The sequence below is a fragment of the Sorex fumeus genome, unplaced genomic scaffold (genome assembly GCF_029834395.1).
Source record: "Sorex fumeus unplaced genomic scaffold, SorFum_2.1 ptg000015l, whole genome shotgun sequence".
Lineage (NCBI taxonomy): Eukaryota > Metazoa > Chordata > Mammalia > Eulipotyphla > Soricidae > Sorex > Sorex fumeus.
In genome coordinates, this window is record NW_026606072.1 from 8,571,759 (window position 1) to 8,593,799 (window position 22,041).

General features: G+C 34.1%; 1 protein-coding gene across 3 annotated transcripts in view; it reads right to left on the reverse strand.

Moving 5' to 3' along the window:
- Positions 1 to 6,984, reverse strand: part of C6 (complement C6) — a 66,937-nt gene extending 59,953 nt beyond the window's left edge. For 2 of the 3 annotated variants that reach the window (XM_056112053.1, XM_056112054.1), the window contains exons 1-3: positions 6,862 to 6,984; positions 2,791 to 2,953; positions 512 to 668 (exon numbers count right to left, since the gene is read on the reverse strand). In XM_056112053.1, coding sequence (XP_055968028.1) covers positions 512 to 668; positions 2,791 to 2,933 — 300 coding nt within the window. In that variant the 5' untranslated portion in view covers positions 2,934 to 2,953; positions 6,862 to 6,984. The remainder of the gene's footprint in view (positions 1 to 511; positions 669 to 2,790; positions 2,954 to 6,861) is intronic. The other variant, XM_056112055.1, reaches the window with a different exon arrangement.
- Between the last annotated feature and the right edge of the window lie 15,057 nt (positions 6,985 to 22,041).

Consider the following 22,041-nt stretch of genomic DNA (forward strand, 5'->3'; position numbering starts at 1 on the left):
TTCTTCCCTTCATGTGTGAAAGCTCAGCACTTTCCCCCTCACTGGGTTGCCATGGGCCAGTGCCCTTACAGGAATGCCACAGAGGTGAGTAAATACTGCAGTTGGAAGCAATAAACAGTTGGAGGGACTTTCCTCCAAGGGGAAGAGAATTAGAGGAAGAACAAGGACTCAGACTTTTGATTAATGGCCCTCCTTCCTGCCTGATTTTAAAATCTAGAGTGATATCTCCATTTTCTTGCTGGTGCTTGTGCTTTCTGGGTTCTCAGACTCAGGCAAATGCTATACCCATATAGAATTTTCTTCCAAAGACAGTAAAACATAAAAATGAATCTTTCTCTAATTCCTTTCTCCAGCTCCAAAATATTGAAGGCGAAACTTCCCTGCAATAGAAGCTGGGACATTATATTTTCAAATTGAAGAAATAGAACAGTTCTTCAATTCTTGAGACTTAAAGGAAATGTAATACTCTATTATGATTCAGATTTCAGGAAGATGTCTGTATGTCACTTACCTGTTTTTCAACACAGGGGTCACAGTAGGACCAAGGTCCATAATCTCCCAGGAGACAATTGATAGGACAAGTTTGCCAGTTACATTGTCTGGTCTCACGTTTGGTGCAAAGTTGGTCACAAAAGTTATCCAGATAGTATTTATCTACTTTTATTTGTCTGGAAAAGTGAGGGAACAGTTGTTTAGAATGAATATATTCACTGTGGTTGCAGCTCCACATAAAAAATATAATTGAGCATTATCTATGGTGAATAAGTTTGAAGAATGTGTTGATAGCATATGTGGAGTTCTTCTCACTTAATGCAACTCAGGATATCTTTTGTGGGGACCAGTGTCAAGTGAACATGGTAGGGTCTCATAAAAATTAAGACTTTCCAGCAGTGAGTGAAAAGAGCTAGGAGAGGGACAGATATAGAATGGCTGCATTAATTTGTAGAATTTAAAAAAAATACTATGAGATATCCAAGGCCAGGGAAATAAGGGACCAGGGAAATAAGTCAATGGTTGGAAGTTTGCCAAAGAGTATGTGTGAGGTGAAGGGCAGTTAGGATAGAGGTTTCAGTATGACAATGCTAGTTGGAAGTTATCATTTTGAACAGAAACGGAGTGTTGGAAGTAGGTAAACAGATATGCTTCATAAACTTTTAGTATCTGTAATGCAAGTCATAAGGCCAAAAAGGAAATAGAGAGATAGAGACAGAAAGACAGAGAGAGACAGAGACAGACAGAGACAGAGAGAGAAAAGTGCCTGTCATATTATAGAGGTGGGGAGGGCACAGAGGGACACCGAGGACATTGAAGGTGGGAAATGTACACCGGTGAAGGAAAGGGTATTAGAACATTATATGACTGAACCCCAATCATGAACAACTTTGCAATTGCATATCTCACTGTGATTCAATTACAATTTTTTCCTGTTTTTAAAAAAGACTTCCAGCATTTTTGACAAAGGATTAAGCTTCACAAAGCCCTTCTAAGTGTGCAGTCCTGTGTAACTCCACAGGTCACACATATATGGAATCAAACATTTAGAATTCGTGGAATGAAAGGGACAGAGAGAAAGCAAGAATGTTTTTTAAAATTGCTGAAAAGAGGAAGCATACGATGTGGAAGAGAGACGTATCATGATGAGATAGGGTGAGAGTTTTTTGGGGCTGAAGACTCAAAAAGAAAGTGAGGTGAGAGAAACATCTTGAAAAATTCATGTGGCTCCACCAGGCATGCTTTTAAAGGAATGACATGCAAATATTAGAGGGGAGCATGGAAAATTTGTTGGATGATTGTGAGAAATATTTATCAATGACATGAATGAAAAATATTATTCTTTATAGCAGCAGAGAGTAATAAAGAACTCTTGATTTAAAGAGTATTATAGATAAGTCTGTTCTACTATACTTGGATGGTGTACTGGGGAAATTAATAGTGATTTTATTATTGATTTATTTCTTTAAATATCTCCCAAGAAGTGCTCAGGAGTCCTGGGGTGCTCCAGGTGACATGGCCAATCAGGCAGAATGGTTCAAAATTCTCAGGTCCACCAAGGGGCATAAAGTGTCAAAGATAGAACTCAGATTCTTGAGTGTGCAAGGGATATGCCTCTGATCCCTGAATTACCTCTGTAGTCCTTTAATTGGTGAATTTAAAAAGACTCATACAAATAGTTTTCTAAAATAAATCTCTAAAAAATTCAATGAAAGTTAAAACCTGCTAAACACATGTTTTTCCCAAGTCATGGAAACATTTCAATGGTACTTTAGAAACATTCAACAGATTTAAAGGAGCTGTGAGGAATGAGTGATTGGCACCGAAAAAATGGAATTATTAAATGTTATCAAGTAAACAGTTCCCCCCCCCCTTTTTGTACAAGTCAACAATGAAGCTAATAGCTAGCAGTGGGGCTTAATTGAAGTCCTGCTAAACTCAATTTAATGAGTAGAAAATTCTCTGTAATTAACTCACTAACTGTGGGCAAGCAGAGTTATATTCTGATTTCAAAAAGACTTGAGTAGAGATTCTAAATAAGTTAAATAGTCAACTGAACACGTCATACAGATTCTTAAGTTTCTGTGGAACTTCTTGATTTTACTGAAGAGAATATAAGTAGGTTTTCTTGTTGTAAAAGCCTCAAATGGTATTCCACTCAAATGCAGTTCTTATACTGAGATATATTCCTCCAGACTCCCACTCCAGTTGCTTGGTGTGGTGAATTCTTCTGTTATTGTCAGTTACACTCTCCAGGGTTCCCAGGGCATAAAGAAAAGTTACCAAGTTCACACCCACCTCTCTCTGCTCTGGGTTCCAGAATTGCATGTTTTTGAACAACTTGTCCATGGAGTCCATGGATATTTATCACAAAGACAGGTATGGCTCTCACGGATCAGCAGAGTCAGCAGGATAAAATACAAAATGAAGTGTCTGGACATGTTAAGGGAACCTCAAGGAACTGAAGGAGAATGATAGAATACATATCACATACTTGCTGGGGATAATGTTGTTGTTGGTTTTTTTTTAATGCTGGGGGCTGGAGCAATAGCACAGTGGGTAAGGTATTTGCCTTGCACCCTGCCAACCTGGGTTCGATTCCTCCACCCCTCTCGGAGAGCCCAGCAAGCTACCAAGAGTATCTCACCTGCATGGCAAAGCCTGGCAAGCTCCCCATGACGTATTCGATATGCCAAAAACAGTAATAGCAAGTCTCACAATTTGTTGTAAGACCTTACTGGTGCCCACTTGAGCAAATCGATGAACAACAGGAGGACAGTGCTACAATGCTACAATGCTTTAATGCCAGGGAACAAACCCAGGTTGAGGAGATGCAAGGCATGTGCTTTTACCATTGAGTCACATCCCTGGTCCTCAGGTGTCAAACTTTGATGGTTATCTCTCAGTCACACTTTCAAATATGGTTATAGAACTCACTTCATCTCTCTGTCCTTCTTGAGCAATTTTTCCTTAAAAACTTTGAAAATTCACATGCTCTTGAAAATAAAGGAGATCAGATGATTTTCTAGGGTGAATACTCTCGGGCCTACATCCTTCGGTGCATTTTTCTGAATAGTGATAGGCTACAAGATAAAGCATGCAGTATGTCCCATATAATTTAACAATGGAAATCGAAATGTAATCATGCTCTTTAGAACAATTGCTTATTTTGGGGGCAGGGCCTTCAAATAAATTTTAGTGTTTTCAACTTTGGGGGAGCTAGTGGAGGAGTTTGGGCCATTCTTCAGGAAGTATTGTTTAGTTTCCCGGCATCTGGAAATCTGCTAAATATAAAGTTCACTGTGTAGCAACCTTACCCAGAAAGTCATGGAAGTGAGAATCTGGACCGGATAAGAAGCTGAAATGTATCTTTTAAGTCTCTAGCCACAATATCTCATTTTAAGATGATAAATATCTATCTTAAGGAAGTGCAAAAAAGTAGAGGATATAAGAATCCAGTACTCCTCATTCTTGAATGAGGTGTGTCCCTTTGCTGAAATTCTAGTAACATTAATAATTCTATTACTGGAGCATCTAAATTCCTGTAATGTTACAATTCAAATCATAAGAGGATTTATCTAAATGTGGCTGATTGCTAGAGAAAACTATGAACAACAGTTTCTATCTGTATTTTAAAGGCTTAGTAAGAGGAATTTTCAAGATCATTTATGTTTCCCCCTATGTTGGCATTTTAATCTTTATGTCTCCAACTAAGTATGTAACACAACAAAATATGTAAATCCTGCTGTAATTAATATAGCAACTCATTTAAAGAAATAAAAGATCATTTACCTGATTTCTGTGTCTCAGTTCCATTATTATAAAATAGCAATATTTGACATAATTTATAAGCCTTTTGTTGGCTTTTTAATAAGAAATTTCATGCAAAGTGCTTAGAATCATATTTGTCATCTAATTGTGTCATGTTTGCCATCAACAAATTCTCGTTTTCTAAATTAGTAAAAAAGTTAAAGAGTCTTTAAAATTTGTTGCCTTTGCCTATGCATTTCAAAGATGATCTGAAAATAAAAATGTTCTTTGATGGAAAATAAGACTATTCATATTCAAAATGATTCAGAAATATTGATTTAGCTATTTTTTAATCTTACCAAGAACATTAGATCTCTGATCTTTCTATTTGAAACTGCAATTTCCCATTAGTTTCTGTCTTTTTTGTTTTTTATTATTAAATATTGTTAAATGGGCTAGAGCGATAGCAAAGCAGGTAAGTCATTTGCCTTTCATGTGGCTGACCTGGGTTTGATTCCTCTGCCCCTCTTGGACAGCCTGGCCAACTACCGAGAGTATCTGTTGCACAGCAAAGCCTGGCAAGCTCCCCGTGACATATTCGATATGCCAAAAAAAAAAAAACCAGTAACAAGTCTCACAATTTGTTGTGAGATGTTACTGGTGTCCGCTCAAGCTAATCGATGAACAATGGGAGAACAGTGCTAAATATTGTAAAATACTGTCTAGATTTAAATAAATATCCTTTCTGTTGCTCCTTTTTCACTAGAAATTAAACAAGGCACTTGTGGGTTTTATTTATTTATTTTGGCGTCTATTTTGTTCATTTCAATGTTTTATAAAATGAGAGCAAGCATAGTATACAATGAATAAGTATTATTAAAGTGATCCTAGGAAATAGCTTAGAAATGGGTTTTAGTGAAGTCTGAGTAGTTAGTTTGCCTGGTAATTGCAACCACTTCTGCAATAAGTGTACTAGAATTTCTTCCAGGTTATGGATTCATTGTTGACTTTAGAAATGAACTTGTCTGTTCTCTTTTCATTGTTTTAGAAATACTAGTAGTTTAGACAATAAATAATTTATTTTTAGTTTGTTGTACTAAATGTAACTAAAATGAAAAACAAGCTCTTGGGATTCAGATTTATTTATAAAATACTATGATTTATTTAGACTGTTTACTTCCTATTTGACATTAATTATGTTCTAAAGATATAGAAATGAAGAAAAACTACGGTTTATAATATAGCCAACTCTTTTCCTAACTTTTAAATAATACATGCCTGTATTTGAAAATTTGAAGTGAATGTACAGAAAAGTATGTTCTTGAGTTGTACTTGTTTCTAAAAACTTTCCTAAACATAAGCAGTTTATTTATTATTATTATTTTGAGCAGTGAAATTTGTTTCTATTGGGGAGTTTTGAAGGGAAAGAGGGAGAGAACGTGGGAGAGAGTAACCTGCTCAAGAGAGAGCCCAGGCTTCTTCCAGGGTGAAGAGAGCCACTACACACATCACAGCGTTAGGCATGAAAGCATGAAAGTACACATCTCAAGAGGGGAGATGAAGACAACACATGTGCTTGGGCACCACATGTGCTCGGCCACATGGGCGCAGGCAGCACATGGGTTCAGGCAGTATATATGCCCAGTTTTTTTTTTGTAATAGGTAGCTAATGAAGAAAAATTTCTTTTAAACATAAGCATACATATATACATGTATGCATGTTATTTAAATGCAAACACAAAAGAGAATGTATGTACATTATGTTCTGCAACTATCTATTTTCACTTCATAATATATTTAGTAGTTATTTTCATATTAACAAATACATATACACTTAATTTTTTTATGGTAGCATAGTTTTATACCACATGGATGTAATATATTGGAGTTAATTTGTATCTTTATTGCATAGATTTAGTAGGTTAGGTACCCAATAAGCATATTTATAATATATTTTAGTTCATTTTTGTTGTATTTCAATAGAGACAACAGATATGTCCCTAGTAGTAAAATGTCTCAAACTATGTAAATTAAAATTTTTGATAAGTATTGCCAAATTGCCCGATTGAAATCTGACTCCCTCAAGTGAATTTCTTTGCTCCCTCAGAGGGTAAACTTAGAAACATATTTTAATGTAGTTGCTTTCCATGTCTTATTTGTGATGAAAGGATATCAATTTAAAAGTTCATCATTCTGTAAAATTGTTAAAGTCAAAAGCTTGAGTCAAATATAAGCATTAGAGGGTTTTTTCTTAATAAACCTTTTGGGATTTTTTAAAAAGTCAAATAGACTAAACTATAACTAACTGCAAATCAAATGCATTGACATATCGGTAAGTTTGAATTATGTCCTTCAATTTAAAATGGAACCAATGCACATCTGAGTGTCTTTAGAATGTCTCTGGGCTTTGAGTGAGATACCAAGAAACAGAATTCTTTTTCACTATTTGGAACTGGGAGGCAGAAAATCAGATTTCCCATGCTGTTAGCTAACCTTTCCCATCCTACACTCCCCAATCCAATTTGTCAAAAAAGCTGGTAAAACCCTAAGATACTTAGATTATAAAAATAATAAATTCATTTAAAGGTACCTGCTGATCATAGATCACTGGTAACTCACCTATCCTGTTTTTATTTTTCTTCTCAGCAGCCCCAAATCATAGCCCTTGAGGAGAAACTTCAGCTGTGCTTAGAATGACGGGTTCTGAATGGGTGCAGACCTGGCTCCAGACTGGGTGTTTTTTTTTTTTTAATTGATTTTAATAACCCTTGGCTTCTGGAGTTTCCAAACAATGTTAACTCATGTTGGCTATGCGGACTCAGGTTCCCGTTAACTATTAGACTGTCTTTCACCCCACTCCCATCCCATCTCCAAACTAGGACCTTTAAATTTAAATAGAAAACTTCAGCAAGAAAACCTAAACAAAGGACTCCTAGTACTGGAATTTTTCCTTTAAGTTTTGAAAAAATGGATATCTTCCAGAATAGTTCTCTAAATTGTGGAGAAAGCTAGTCATAAAAGCTATTTATGTAACCAAAATATACATAATTGGAAGGAGTTGAATTACAAGTGATGACCAGTTTTCAGTTCTCAGCAGGCAACTTCTTTCATAAGTCCCCAGCATTAAAATGTGTAGGTGAATTTTATTTTATTTATCATCAAAACATCTGAGAATAGAGTCCATATAAAATATCTCTGGTAATGAAAGATCCTTTTGGCTATTCTCCTTATTCTAACATTTATTATAAGAAAATTATTTTATTTTTAAAAGTTCAATGTTTATTTAAATGGAAATAATTAGTTTTATAGTGCTAAGTCAAACACATAAATATCAAATAGTTTCTTACTTATCACTCTTAAGCCTCTTTAGGCATTTTGATGATACCTATGTATGAACATTTTATCATTATCACACTGATTAATACAAACGTGGAAAGAAATGTTCAAGAATTAGAAGAAGCAAGTTATGAAATATCTTCCCTTATAGTGCCATGGTAGAAGAACAATAATCTTGTACTTTTCTCATTTTTTTATATACCCTTGAACGCTAAAAACTTAGTGATCCTACTGAAACCTTGAAGATGATTTTATGGGCATTTGAAAAAATTTTAATACAGGCTTAAATCCTTCTTATTTTGACCTATCATATTCCAATATGCTGGTTCATATGAACTGTTTCAACTTAAGGTAGCACAGCACATCGTATCTGACAGGTTCAAAATATGCTATTGTTCACCTCCACCCTTCCCCACCATAACCTTTCCTCCACCCCCTTGAAAATTTTACAAATATCATATTCCACCCCCACCTCTCAGTCCATGCCCTAAAGGTGGAAGAAATAATATTTACCATTGCCATAACAGTGCAAGAACCCCAGGAAAATGACTGATCTCCGATCTAAAATGTATATTTATTTTGTTTTAACTTAATTCATAAAATCTGATGCAAACAGTTATTTGATTATTGGAAGGATATTTCTTTAGGAAGCCAAAAGTTTTGTTCTAATTGAGACTTAAACAAAATAGCTATAACTTATTTTAAGAGAATTGCACAAATAGCTATATACTGAGTTAGACATATTTCATGCATGAAAGTTAGTTAAGTCTTTTAAAAATATGTTAAATACTAGAATTTCTTTCTTTGTTGTTTTTTTTTGTGTGTGTGTGTGATCACCTACTTGATGCAGGAGTTACTCCTGACCCTGCACTCAGGATTTACTCCTAGAGTTGTTCAGGGGACCACATGCGATGTAAAAGGTCGAATCTCCATCAGTCGTGTGCAAGGCAAGCACCCTACTCTCTATACTGATCACCTGATCCTTAAATACTAAAATTTCAGATGAAATAATGATGCCATTAACTTTTAAAGAGTTTGCGGTGTTTGTTGAGGCAGATGGTTGAGGAAACAGTGGGTGCTTACACGGCAGAAGGTTTAACGAGTAATCCTGTCAGATTTCTTTTTCTTTTGCCAGTTAACACAGTCATATCCCGGAGATCAAATGACACCTAGAACATTAATGAAGTCAACATTGTGTGGAAATATTGGGACATGCAAATAACCACTTCAAACAGCAGTAACCCTGAAACTTTGAGAGTTAGATGTTACACAGGGTTTTGCAATTTCAATGATTTTTCCATTTAGGGGATGTTGTAATAGATTCTACTGCAAAAAGAAAAGAAGTATCTGACTCCAATTTAAATATCTTTAGGGAATTAAAAAATATATTTTCCTTTCATAATGCATCCATTTAGTAAAAGTACATAAATATTTTATGATTAGCACATTTTAATTAACATTTAGGAAATATAGAAAAATGTGAATGAAATTACATCATTTTTATAACTAGACAAAACCACTATCAATATTTGTTAAAACTACTTCCAGTCACAAATATATATGTATATGTGTCTCTTTTTGTTAGTGTATATAAAAACACATATAATAACTTGTAAATCATATCACTTTTTAAAGTATTTCAATGTAGATAATTTGTGACCTCCCACAGTTCATAAAACCTTATCACATTGACCTGTGGAAGAACTTTTAGAATAAGGACACATTTAATTTCTTTTCTGAGATAAATTATGAATATTTAGTGCTTGATACTTGTCTTTACAAATTAATGTTTAAGCATACATAATCCTTCAAATATTCAGTTTTGTTTTTCATGTATATTTTTATAATTGACAGTAATGGCATTTTATAAAAAGTTTTATTTGATTTCTTATTTTTACCATTGACCTATATATATCTTAGTCTTTTTCAATGTAAAGATATTAAATATTTACTAGATATTTACTGCATTAAGTGTTTTATTCATCTACTCCTTTAACATGCACTTCTGCAGCCTGTTACTCCCTATAGCTATGCATATATGTTCTCTTTCTTTATGAACTTGTGAGAAAGATCCCAAAGATATTCAGATTGTTCACTAGAAAAATTATATATATTTACACTTTTCAGAAGCCCGTTAAGAAAAAAATTCTTAACTAGAATGTGTATTTGCTCTTTTTTGATGGGAATGTAATGGATAGAAAGACCTATAAATGTCTACTATACCCTTCAAAGTTTATACCAAATTTTATAAGGAAATATATTGACCTCTTAATTAGTCTACAGCATCTGTTTCTCCATTTTATCTTTTTAAGCTTAAAGTCTTTCTTTTAACTCACATAAATATGAATAAAGGGGACAGCCATTTGCCTGTATGGTTATTCTGCAATTTTTTAAAATTTCTTTGAGCCTATATTTATCATTAATGGATCTTCTGGAGACAGAAACTTTGATTTGACTTTTTGACTATCCTTGCCACTCAATACTTTCCAATTGTCAAATACGGATTAGTGATATTTAGTGAAATAATTGATATAAAATTTTGTCACCATTTTTCCTACATGCTTTCTGGGTGTTATAACAGTTTGCCTCTATCCCATGATTTTCTTGAACTTCACTGCAAGAGTTTGCATTTTTATCTTTTTCTCACATTCTATGATTTTTTTTAGGAATCATGCCACTTTCAAGTAAAGTTTTTTCTCCCCTTTTCACAGAAATCCATTGAGGAATTTTTTACAAGATCCATTTAGTAAAGACAAATTCTTCTAAGTTTTTGTTGTTTGTCTTTAAAGTTTTTTATTACTCATTCAAGTGTGTGTGTGTGTGTGTGTGTGTGTGTGTGTGTGTATAGACTGGAGTGATAGCACAGCAGGTAAGGCGTTTGCCTTGCATGCGGCCAACCCAGGTTCGATTCCTCCACCCCCTCTCGGAGCTACCGAGAGTATCTCGCCCGCATGGCAAAGCCCGACAAGCTACCCCTGACGTATTCAATATGCCACAAACAGTAACAACAAATCTCACAATTTGTTGTAAGACATTACTGGTGCCTGCTCAAGCAAATGGATAAACAATGGGAGTTCAGTGGACAGTGGACATATATATATGTATATATATATATATGTCCACAGTGGACATATATATATGTATATATATGTGTGTCCCATGATTTTCTTGAACTTCACTGCAAGAGTTTGCATTTTTATCTTTTTCTCATATTCTATGATTTATATATAAATAAATATTTCACTGAAATATATATATTTCACTATCACTGTCCTCCCGTCGTTCATTAATTTGCTTGAGCGGGCCCAGTAATGTCTCCATTGTGAGACTTGTTGTTACTGTGTTTGGCATATCAAATATGTCACAGGTAGCTTCCCAGGCTTTGCTGTCTGCGCAAGATACTCTCGGTAACTTGCCGGTTAGCCAAGAGGGGTGGAGGAATTGAACCCGGGTCAGTCAGATCGGCCACATATATAATATATATATTTATCACACCTTCATAATCTAGTCATCTGTCATTGGAATGTCTTTTTATTTTTAACTGGTTTCATCCTAGTACAGAAACTTTTGTGTCTCGTGTATTTCCATTTAGTTTTTGATTTTGTTTCCTTTCCAAAGAAGTTAAATCACAGAACACTCTTCTAAAATCAATATCACAAAGAATTCTGCGTATGTTTTTTGATCTATATTATGGATTCTGGTTTAATTTTGAAGCAATACAGCTCTTTCCCTCTTTTTTTCCCTTTTTCTCAGAGTTGCTTTGGTTATTTTGGGAGTTTAATAGTTCAATGCAAAGTCATTTCTATTTTTATGTTCTTTAGTTCCATGATTTCTGGTTGAACTTTCCCACAAACTTTCTCTCCTATTCTCTTATACTAACATTGCTTTTATTTCAGTTATCATCATTATGATGACTGCTTTGAAATCTTCTTCAGGTAGCTATTTAACTCTACTTTATTTGGACTTTTGCCTACTGTTTTGTCTGGATACATCAGTTGAGGTGAATTCTCTGTCTTCTAATTATTCCTGAGTATGTCTCTGTACAAGAATACAAATTGCTTTCTAAACAATATTTTGCTATTTTAAAGCTGAAAACAAAGCATGTTCTGATATATAGTAGCTAAGTTCTTTCAGAAATTACCTGTTGCTGAAGTTTATATAATTTATATATACACTTAATTAGTATATATAATTTATATATATTCCACATCATATAAATTATATATTTTATATCACATAGTATAGAAAGTTTATGGTAAATTTAAACATAGGATGACCACTAAAAAATCCTATAATTATAAAAGAAACAGAAGGGTGTAGGAGAAAAGTAGAGTCAGGACATGGAACATTAAAATGGGAGAATTAACATTTTTTCCAACAGGAGATGATGCATTCTGTTAAATCTTTATTCCTCTCAGAACGATGATAAATTCACAGCCAACTGGTATTTTACTGCCAAGAAAATAACCCCAAACATAAGATAATGAACAGTAGAAGATACTGACTACCTAAAGGATTTTTAAATATGCTAACTATTCACATGCCAACTTAGTTTTACATAAAAAATACTATAATTTCTCATTTGAGTCAAAGTTAGTGACCCCTTCTGTACCACAGCTTCCTGTAATGTATTTTGTCAGTCAGTATGTGAGTACAAAAAGTGTAATTGTAAAGTAAACTTATTTTACTTTGGAGAATGAGAAATTAAAATTTTTCAAAGAAAGGAATAAAAGTTTTGATTTGGATTTTAGTCTGGTAAACGAATTTTATTTTATTTATAAAATTATTAATATAGTCTAAATTCATTTCATTTAATCTCTTACCATATACTAATTGACTTTTCTCTTTTAAATTTGGATTAAAAATAGGTACAATACTTAGTCTATAATAACTGTTCTTTCAATGGCCGTCAACAATCTATTGCTAAAGTGAATAAGCGCTTTCAGTTTATCATTGGCTTCCTGGATTTGGTATAATGCATAGTTCATGCTTTTATCAGGAAATTGCTTTTTTAAAAAAAGATAATTCTCTGTATGTTTCCAAATGACATTCTATCCTTAATCTTTTTTTCTTTAATCACAGAGTTCAACTACCATGGCTTCTGTGTTGATTGCAACTGAACAGTGTACAAAAATATGTCAAATTCTAGCTTTCTATGGGCTGGAGCGATAGCACAGCGGGTAGGGCGTTCGCCTTACAAGCGGCCAACATGGCCGACCCGAGTTCGATTCCTCCGCCCCTCTCGGAGAGCCCAGCAAGCTACCGAGAGTATTCGATATGCCAGACACAGTAACAACAAAGTCTCCAATGGAGACGTTACTGGGCCCGCTCGAGCAAATCGACGATCAACGGGAGGGGCTTTACTTACTTTACTTTACTAGCTTTCTATAAGCATTTATTTAATATTCATAAGAACGTTGCACCTTTCATAGATGCAGTTTATTGTCTCTATTTCCATTTTATCCTATCCCTAAACTTTACTGGAGAAAATCTTCATAGTTTAATCTTAGAAAATCTAATCCTACAGAACCTACTGCAGGTTTTATGACTTTGCTCCTTGGAGAAGACTAGCAGTTTAGGATTAGGCATGAATCAATTGAAGTTTATGTGCCAACATTATAAATTGTGCTTTAGAGACTCTAGACGAATATAATGTGCAACTGACTTGTCATACATATGTAACAAAGAATTCTTTGCAGAGAGTGTAATTGTTGACTTTCACGGTGTCCAGCCCTACTTTCCTCACCAAATACCACAAAGAATTCCTTTTTTCTTTAATACATTATCTTTTTTTGGGTGAGAGCAATCGTTCAAAGAGTAGGCCACTTGCTTTGCATGCAGCCAACACATATTTGATCCCCAGCATCCCATATAATCCCCTAAACAGAGCCAGGAATAATTCTTGACTGCAGAGCCAGAAGCAACTCCTGAACACCACTGGGTGTGCCCTCCAAAAAAAAAACACAAAAATTTATTTTCCTTTTCTTTATAATTCTATGAATATATTTCTTAAAAACATATGATACTATGATACATTGTATTATACTCAGACTATTGCCATTTCAAAGGAGATTTTCTAACACTTTCAAAATAGTGTTATGACACTATTTAATCAGAGTTAGTCCTATCCAGCTCATCAAAACCATTTTTCTTGTCAGGTCAGTCCTAAGTTCTGTATAGAACTAAATCAATGGTGAATATTTTTTGTTTTCTATGAGCTATACACAACTAGCAGTAATTTTAGGAGTTAATAAACTTGTCAAGTCCCCGCCCCCAAATTATTTTACTTTCCCTCTAAGTATAGGGTAAAAAGTGGAACGTAGCAATTATGATTCCAAATCATGATTGAGAAATGATCCTCTAGGATCTGTCTACTAGGTATAGGGGAAATGGTTGAAAAAGAAAGGCCTTCAGGCGTCGCCCTGAAGAAACAATTAAGTAAATGTTTGAGTTCCTGGGTTGGGAATAGCTAATAAAAGAGGTAAGGGAGAAATAAAGGGGGATATGAGTTTCTTGAGATCATCTAAAGAATTGCCAAAGGCAACAAAATGGGAGAATTTATCCACACAATATAGTTAGGGGAGACAGGATTGGAAGAGGGGAATTAGTGTCCTTGGGAAGGGAGTACACTGGTGATGGATGTATATGCCTGAGAAACCATCATTAACAGTACTGCAAGTCACAGAACCTCACCGCAGTAAAAAAAAAAATTGTAAAAACCACTTTGAGGGAAATATTTTATTTTCAACATTTAACTGTGAAAAATTAGTAAAATCTAATGAGAAAAGCAGTGATGAGATCTTTTGGACACAGGACAATGGAATGTAGCATAGAATAAAACAAAAAATAAGTCTGGGCCAGTGATTGTTGTGTCTCGGCTGGATTCATGGCTCCGAGACAAAGAAAAAAATGCATTAGGATATGCAAACAATGCCAAGTTTGAACAACAATCCAAGAGTGAAAGGCGATAAAAGAGAACATACCCCTTCTTTGAGACTTGGCTCACTCACATAAACATCTTTTATTTTTCCAGGTTCTTCAAGGGGAGAGTTGTTTCAGTCAACTTCTTGGAAGCCTAACAAACCCATTAGAAGTACATGTGCAACATATTTAACCCAGCAGTGGAAGCCAGCCATTCCCAACAATTTTTCTATTTATCACATTTCTGTGGCCAAAGTAGAGAGGAAAGTGAAATAAACAAAACAAACAGAAAAGTGTTTAGAGCAGTCATTTTTTTAAATTACCATACTCTGATGATTGCTTCTATGTTATTTTTCAAATAAGTGATGCCAAGAGACAATCTTAGCATGACAGAACCTCAACTTCTGCTGACAGCAAAATGTGTGATACAAAAATAGTCATAAAAATTTTTAATGTAATTTTCAAGCACAAAAATTATATCGATCATGTTTCTGAGTTTGTTCTTTGTGCGATTTTATAAAAGTAATTTTTTCTCAGAAATGTATCAAAAATTGATGGCAAGAGAGTTGATCATTAACTCAAATTATTTTCAGGAGCTGGAGAGGGAGTACAGACCTGGGAACTTGCCTTGCATGTAGCTGACCCAGGTTTGATCCCTGGAATTATATATGGCATTTGAGCACTGCCAGGAGTGATCTCTGAGCACAGAGTCAGGAGTACACCTGAATACTCCAGGAGTGGCCCCCAAACAAAAATAAATTCCATACCAGTCAAAAACTTTGAAGTAGTTTTAAAAGCCTGTTTTTCAAATTCAGTTTAGAAATATTAATAGGGCATTTGGCACTTTAGAAAATGCATTAAATACTGAATCTAATTGTGAAGAAAATGAATGCTATCTTAACTCTTATAAAATTACAGTATGCTAGTAAAGCTTATATTAAATCAATGAACACATATGTGAAGCATATAATCACTCAAATGCATATTTTAAAATAAAAACTTCAAAAAATATGATTAAATTTGTCATATAAATAACATGGTATCATAAAGAATACAACATCTAAAATTTATATTTACATATAAAGAAATAATAGAAGAAAAACATTTGTTTTTTTAAAAAATTTTATCATAATACCATGTTTTACTAAGCTGTTAATATACAGTTGTTTCAGGCTTTAAATGTTCCAACACCAATCCTGCCAATAATGTGACCTTCAGTGGGAAAATATTCAAATGAGATTTATTACATGAAAACACAGCTGCATTAATTAATCCAAAGGAGGAAGAGAGACAAAGAATGTGAATTAGAGGATCATTTTCTTTAATTTTCAAAGAACATTGACAGCTTCACTGTAGCATTCCTCATTTTTATTGCAGTTTTATGGAGGTAGAATTGGAAAAATATAAGCTATTTAATTGTCAACATCATGGTGACTTTATTGTATATATATGTATTTGATGATGGTTTATGCAATACATGATGTGCATATATACCGGTATATATACACATATGTATACATGAATTATGGAAAATGTTCCATAACCTTGGTAATTAACATATCTATAAATTTGTTTTTGTTTACAAGAATTTAAGTCCTACTCTTAATAAGTTTTAATTACATAATATAGTATTATCAAGTATAGTCATCATAGTTTACATTAAACCCCCATACTTTCATAATATAGCTGAGAGTTTGTATCCTATCCTTTCACCAACCTCATTCTAATTCCACCAATCCCAAAACCCTTGCATTTATACCCCATTTGGCAATTTTTCTTTTTTAGATCCCATCTAACCAGGATAGCATGCAGAATTTTTTTAACCTTATTCCAAATGTCCTCTAATTTTATCTAGGTTGTCACACATGTCACTCTTTCCTCTGATAGAAGAATATTTTATTGAATTCATATAATGCATCTTTACTTATTCATCCACTAATGGTCACTTGGTATGTTTTCACGTTTCAGCCACTGGGGATAATTTGTAGTTAATGTGGGGATACATATACCAGTTTAGTGTTCTGCTTTCTTTTTCTTTGAAAATGAAATGGAATTGCTAGATAATATGTTAGTTATATTTATAATTTATTAAGGATTCTTCATATTGTTTTTTCATTATAAAATTAATTACAATTTACATTCCCACTAATGGTATAGAAGTCTTCTCATTCTCCTCTACCTCATCAACACTTCTTATCTCTTGCCTTTTTGATGAAAATAGAGTTGAGGTGATATCAGATTATGGTTTTGATTTGATGATTAGTAATACTGAACACCTTTTTATGTATCCAGTGAGCATTTGTACAGTCCTCATGTTTATGAAGATAATGTTCTATCAATAAAGTAAAATCTAAGACTTTTGATATTAAAAAATTTTTAAACAAACAAAAAACAGACCCCCCCCAAAGCCCCAAAGAGACAATTTTTAAAACTTTTCGGATCACATCTGACTTTGCTCAGGGGTTACTCCTGGCTCTGCACTCAGGGATCATTTCTGGAGCCCTAAGGTTCTAATTGTGGTTGCCAGAGTTTTAATCTGGTTGGTCACATGAATAGCAAGTGTCCAACCCACTGCATTATCAGTCCGGCCACAACACTTAGCATTTAAGTAATTATTAACTAATTAAAAAATTGGACAATAAAAGGAAAATTTTTTAAATTCTGTTTGCTAATTTTTCTTTAATACAGTTTGTCAACGTTAGTCTGGACTTGTCTAGTTAAAAGAATATTGTAAAATATGGTTTATTCAGGTTCATTGACTGTCATTGGCTGCCTTGTAGATATTTTGATATTTAATCCTTAGTGCGTTTGTGATTTAGTTAATCATTTAAATACCCAGAACTCTAGTGCCACATGTGATCTCTCTAGCACTACCAGGAGTGATCCCTGAGCTCAGAGAAAAATATAGCCTCTGATTGCTGGATATCATCCCAAAAGTTAAAAAAGAAAAACAAAGAAAATAATGCTTTCAAAAGCTCTCATAATTGTGTGTACTGTTTACAGATGTTTAATGTTTACATATTTTCTATAATTAAAAATTTAAAAATACATCACAATTATATAGTAATAATAATACATTTGTAAAATGAAATTGTATACTAATAGATTTAAATTTTTAATTTAACTTTTAAAGGCTTAAGCTTTCTAAATCCAAAATCCAGCATTTCGTAACAATAAACTTTATATGTATGTATATGTTCCTAAATATATATAAAGTATTTTTATATATTTATCACTCTCATGTTTTTCCTTCTATGTTTGAGATGTGTTTTTCCAAGCGTGGAGTCTCCTGCTGAGGAAGACAAGGATAGTGTTGCTGATCTTGATTGATCTGATGCCTCCAAATTATTTGCTTCTCTAGTATTGTGCATGTACAACAGATTCTGTAGTGTTTACCCCATTTCTTTATTATTATTATTATTATTATTATTTCTCCTTTGAAATTAAAGTCTATTTTGTGTTCTTATAGAGTATCATAAATAGACATCTTTGAGTGACTGGCATCTCCCTTAGCCCAAGCTATTTTCTGCCTTTGAAAGACTTTCCTTAGATTTCCAGTCTAGGTGGTCCTCTCAAATTATATATTAAAAAGGTGTAAATATAGATTATTGAAAAACTGAAATGGACTAATTTCTCTGACTTTTGTACTTGCCTTCATATAATCAATGGGAGCAGTTCTTCTTATATTTTGGGTAGTGTTATTTTAAGTTCCTTTGACTTAGAAAACATTGCTCTGTGCAGAGAACTAGAATGAATTTGATCAGAGAATTGGCAACTCATATATGTCTCAAATGGTTGTTCCTTAAATTCTATCTTGCAAAGTGGCCATTTAATCAATACAGTGAAAAATATAAATTTAGTCCAGAGCTTTATTGTAGTGTAGAATGCTTAGTAGAAGTTAAATTCATTAATATGTGAATTTTCTAATCTTAAAAATTATTACTATTGACTAATGAAGTAATCATCTATCTTCCCTGTATTATTTGTGGAAGTAGAAGTGCAAAAGATTCTATAATTTGAGTATGTTTACCAAGATGGTTTTTAATTATCAAAGATTACAAAGGAACATACTCATGCTCACTAATTACTAGTTCAATTAAATCAGATTTATTTATTACCATGAGAAGCTAAACTTATGAGGCATCAAGAATGCCAAGGTAAAATGGAGAAACATCTGTATTTGTGAATTATTCAGATTCAAGATAGAAAATTTATTGCCTTTTTTTTTGCTGCAATAAATTCTCACTAATGGAATACTATTAATTTGGAGCTTGAAATGACTTGGAGAACTGACAGAGACTTGTCCTTTCATTTATGGTAGTATTTGGGAGGCAAATTAGTAGTCAAGCAGTGAAGATAAAAATTTTAAACATCCAGTTTCCCTGATGTCATTCATTATTAATAAAATAAACATTGTATTTATTTATTTTTTAAATTCTAGGCTCTGTAATTTCTAATATTGCTACTGTTAGAATTTTAATCATACACAGCCCCTAAACCATTCACCAGAATGCTATCTCCTCAATGTATCCCACCCCCTTTCCCCACCATGGTAAGTTCAGTTCTATGTGCCAATTCACAGAGTGTGTTGCTTTTGATTATTCACTGTTCCATTACTATGCTTCTTTATGTTCTACATATGAGAGAGTTCCTATTATTTAGCTTACTCTCCTTCTGACTTACATCACTCAGTAGGGTACTTTCTACATACATTCCTGTAGCAACAAATTGCATGATTGATTTTCTCTTCTCTAAAAGCATATTAGTATTCCTTTGTGTTTATATACTTTTATGTATAGCTTCTTTTTATCCAGTCATCTGTTGGACACTTGACTTGTTTCCAGATTTTCTTTATTAAAAATAGTGTTGTAATGAACACAGGCCTACAAATGTCTTTTCTGAATAGTTTTTGAGCCCCTAGGGTAGATGTCAAGAAGCAGGATTGCTAGATTATATAGAAAATCAATTCTTAGTTTTTTCAGTGTGTTTATATTGTTTCCAAAATGGATGAACCAGTTGACATTCCCTCCAACAGTGAGGAATTTCTTTCCCATCATGACAAAACTGACTGTTTTTTTGTTTTGTTTTGTGTGTGTGATGGTGTGTGCCAGTCTCACTTTTGTGAGACAGTATCTCATTGCTCCTTTTATTTGCAATTTCCTCCTGATGAGTGATACAGAGCATTTTTTTATATACCTTTTGGCCATCTGTATATCTTTTTTGAGAAAGTTCTATTCATCTCACCGTCCAAACCCTCCCACCCCCCGCCCATCGTTTTAATGAAATTTTGCTGTGAGGTGGGGGAGGGGTGATAGGAATATTTTTTTGTCATATGGGTGACAAGCAAGTATTTTTTCCCAGTCTTCAGGGTGTATTTTTACTTTGGTTTTTTTTTTTTTTCTTTTTAATAGTGAAACACCATGAGGTACAGTTGTAGATTTACAATTTTTTGTGCTTGGGTTTCGATTATACAATGATCAAATACCCATCCATCCATTAGTGCCCATTTTCCACCACCATGGATAATATCCCTCCCACCCCCACCCCCCCCATCCCACCCTGCCTCTGTGGCAGGACATTCCCTTTTGTTCTCTCTCTCCTTTTGGGTGTTGTGGTCTGCAAAAGAGGTATTGAGTGGCAAACATGTTCAGTCCATAGTCTACTTTCAACATGCATCTCCCCTCCTGGGAGGATCCTCCAAACACCCTTTATTTGGTGCTCCCTTCTCTATCTGAGCTGCCCTTTCCCCTAGAATGCCCGGCTGGCCTCTAAGCTATGGAGTAATCCTCCTGGTGCCAATCTCAGCTATTCTTGGGTATTAATCTCATATTTTGTTACTTTATATCCCTCAAATGAATGCAATTTTTCTATGTCTATCGCTCTCTTTCTGACTCATTTTGCTTAGCATGATACTTTCCATGTTGTACCACTTGTATGTAAAATCCATGACTTCATCTTTTCTAACCTAACCTCACAGCTTAAGAGCTTGGAGAAGGACCAACAAAAGAAGCACAACCCAAACAGGAGAAAGGAAATAATAAAACTCAGAGCAGAGATTAACGAGATGGAAACCCAAAAAAACAATTCGAAAGATCAATGAAACCAAGAGCTGGTTCTTCGAGAAAATTAACAAGATCGATAAGCCTCTAGCAAAACTCACAAAGAAAGGGAGAGAGAAAACCCTAATAAACCGAATCAGAAATGAAAAGGGGGTCATTACAACAGAAACTACAGAAATTCAAAGGATCCTCAGGGAGTACGTTGGGTTTTTTTTTTTTGAGGTGCAAAAATGTCTTCCTTTGGTTTAGTCCCATTTGCTTATCTTCACTTTTATTTGCTTATTCAATAGCATTGGATAATTGAAGATAGCTCTTGATTCAATGTCATGATGTATTTTGCTTATATTTACCTCACTGTAACTTATGGTTTTAGCTCTGATTTTTTCTGCATAGTGTGCCAATGGAGCCTGACTTCAATTTTAATATAAGTGAGTGACCAATTTTCCCACATCATTTGTTGAAGAGGCTTTCCCTTTTCACTTCACGCTCTTTACTCCTTTGTCAAACATTAGCTGTCCATATACTTTAAAATCTATCTCTAGGTCCTTAGTCCTATTTTGTTAGCCTGAGAGTTGACCTTATTCCAGTACCATGCTTTAATGATTACTATGGCTCTACAGTATAATTTAAAGCTGTGGAAAGTGAAGCACTCCTCCAAATTGTAGAGCTGAAATCTTGAGATACAGCAGTAAAACTTAACTAAAAAATTTTGGAGATTAAAAAATTGAAATTTGAACTTTGGTATATGGCACATAGACTGATAAGGTGACACATCTTGCAAAGAAGTCCAAAGTTTACAAAGGCATCTCAATCTTTCTGGTAGGGAAACATGAAAACAGCAATGTTAAGGGAAATTAATATACTAGGGTTAATTTTCCCAGTTATATGAAGGCTCTTTGTAAAATTCACAACCTTTTACATGATCAGATAGAATGAAAAATATATGTTGAAAGAACAGGAATAGAGGAGGCCTTGATTAGATGTATGACAAGGAATGCACATTTTAAAGTGGATGTAAGCAGCTTCAAAAGAGTATATGAAATTCTAGCTCAAGATGAATACTGGGTATGGATTCTTAGCAAGTAGGTGGAACAAATATCAGAATGGCAGCCAGTAAGCTGTCAGCCGCCCCACCCATTGCTTCTACTGAAAATAAGCCTTGAAATAAAGAAGTGAAAGAGAATTTGAGGGGTCAACAACAATCTCTGCAGAGTTTAAGATAAGCAAAACCATTAGGCTATGGTCCTCACAGCTCTCTGTGGCTACACTCACCCCAAAACGTAGTGGGTTCAAGCAGCACCCTTGTATTGGGTAATGATTCTGGGACTCAGGCTCAGGGCTGAGCTCGGGTGGCCTTGTCCCGAAAATAAGTATTTGGAAAATACTTGTTTTTATATTGATTTATATTATTTGAGTCTAAAGAAGCAAAGAATTATTTTAAAGTAAAATTATATGAAGAAGTCTCCTATTCCAGGTGTTCTTT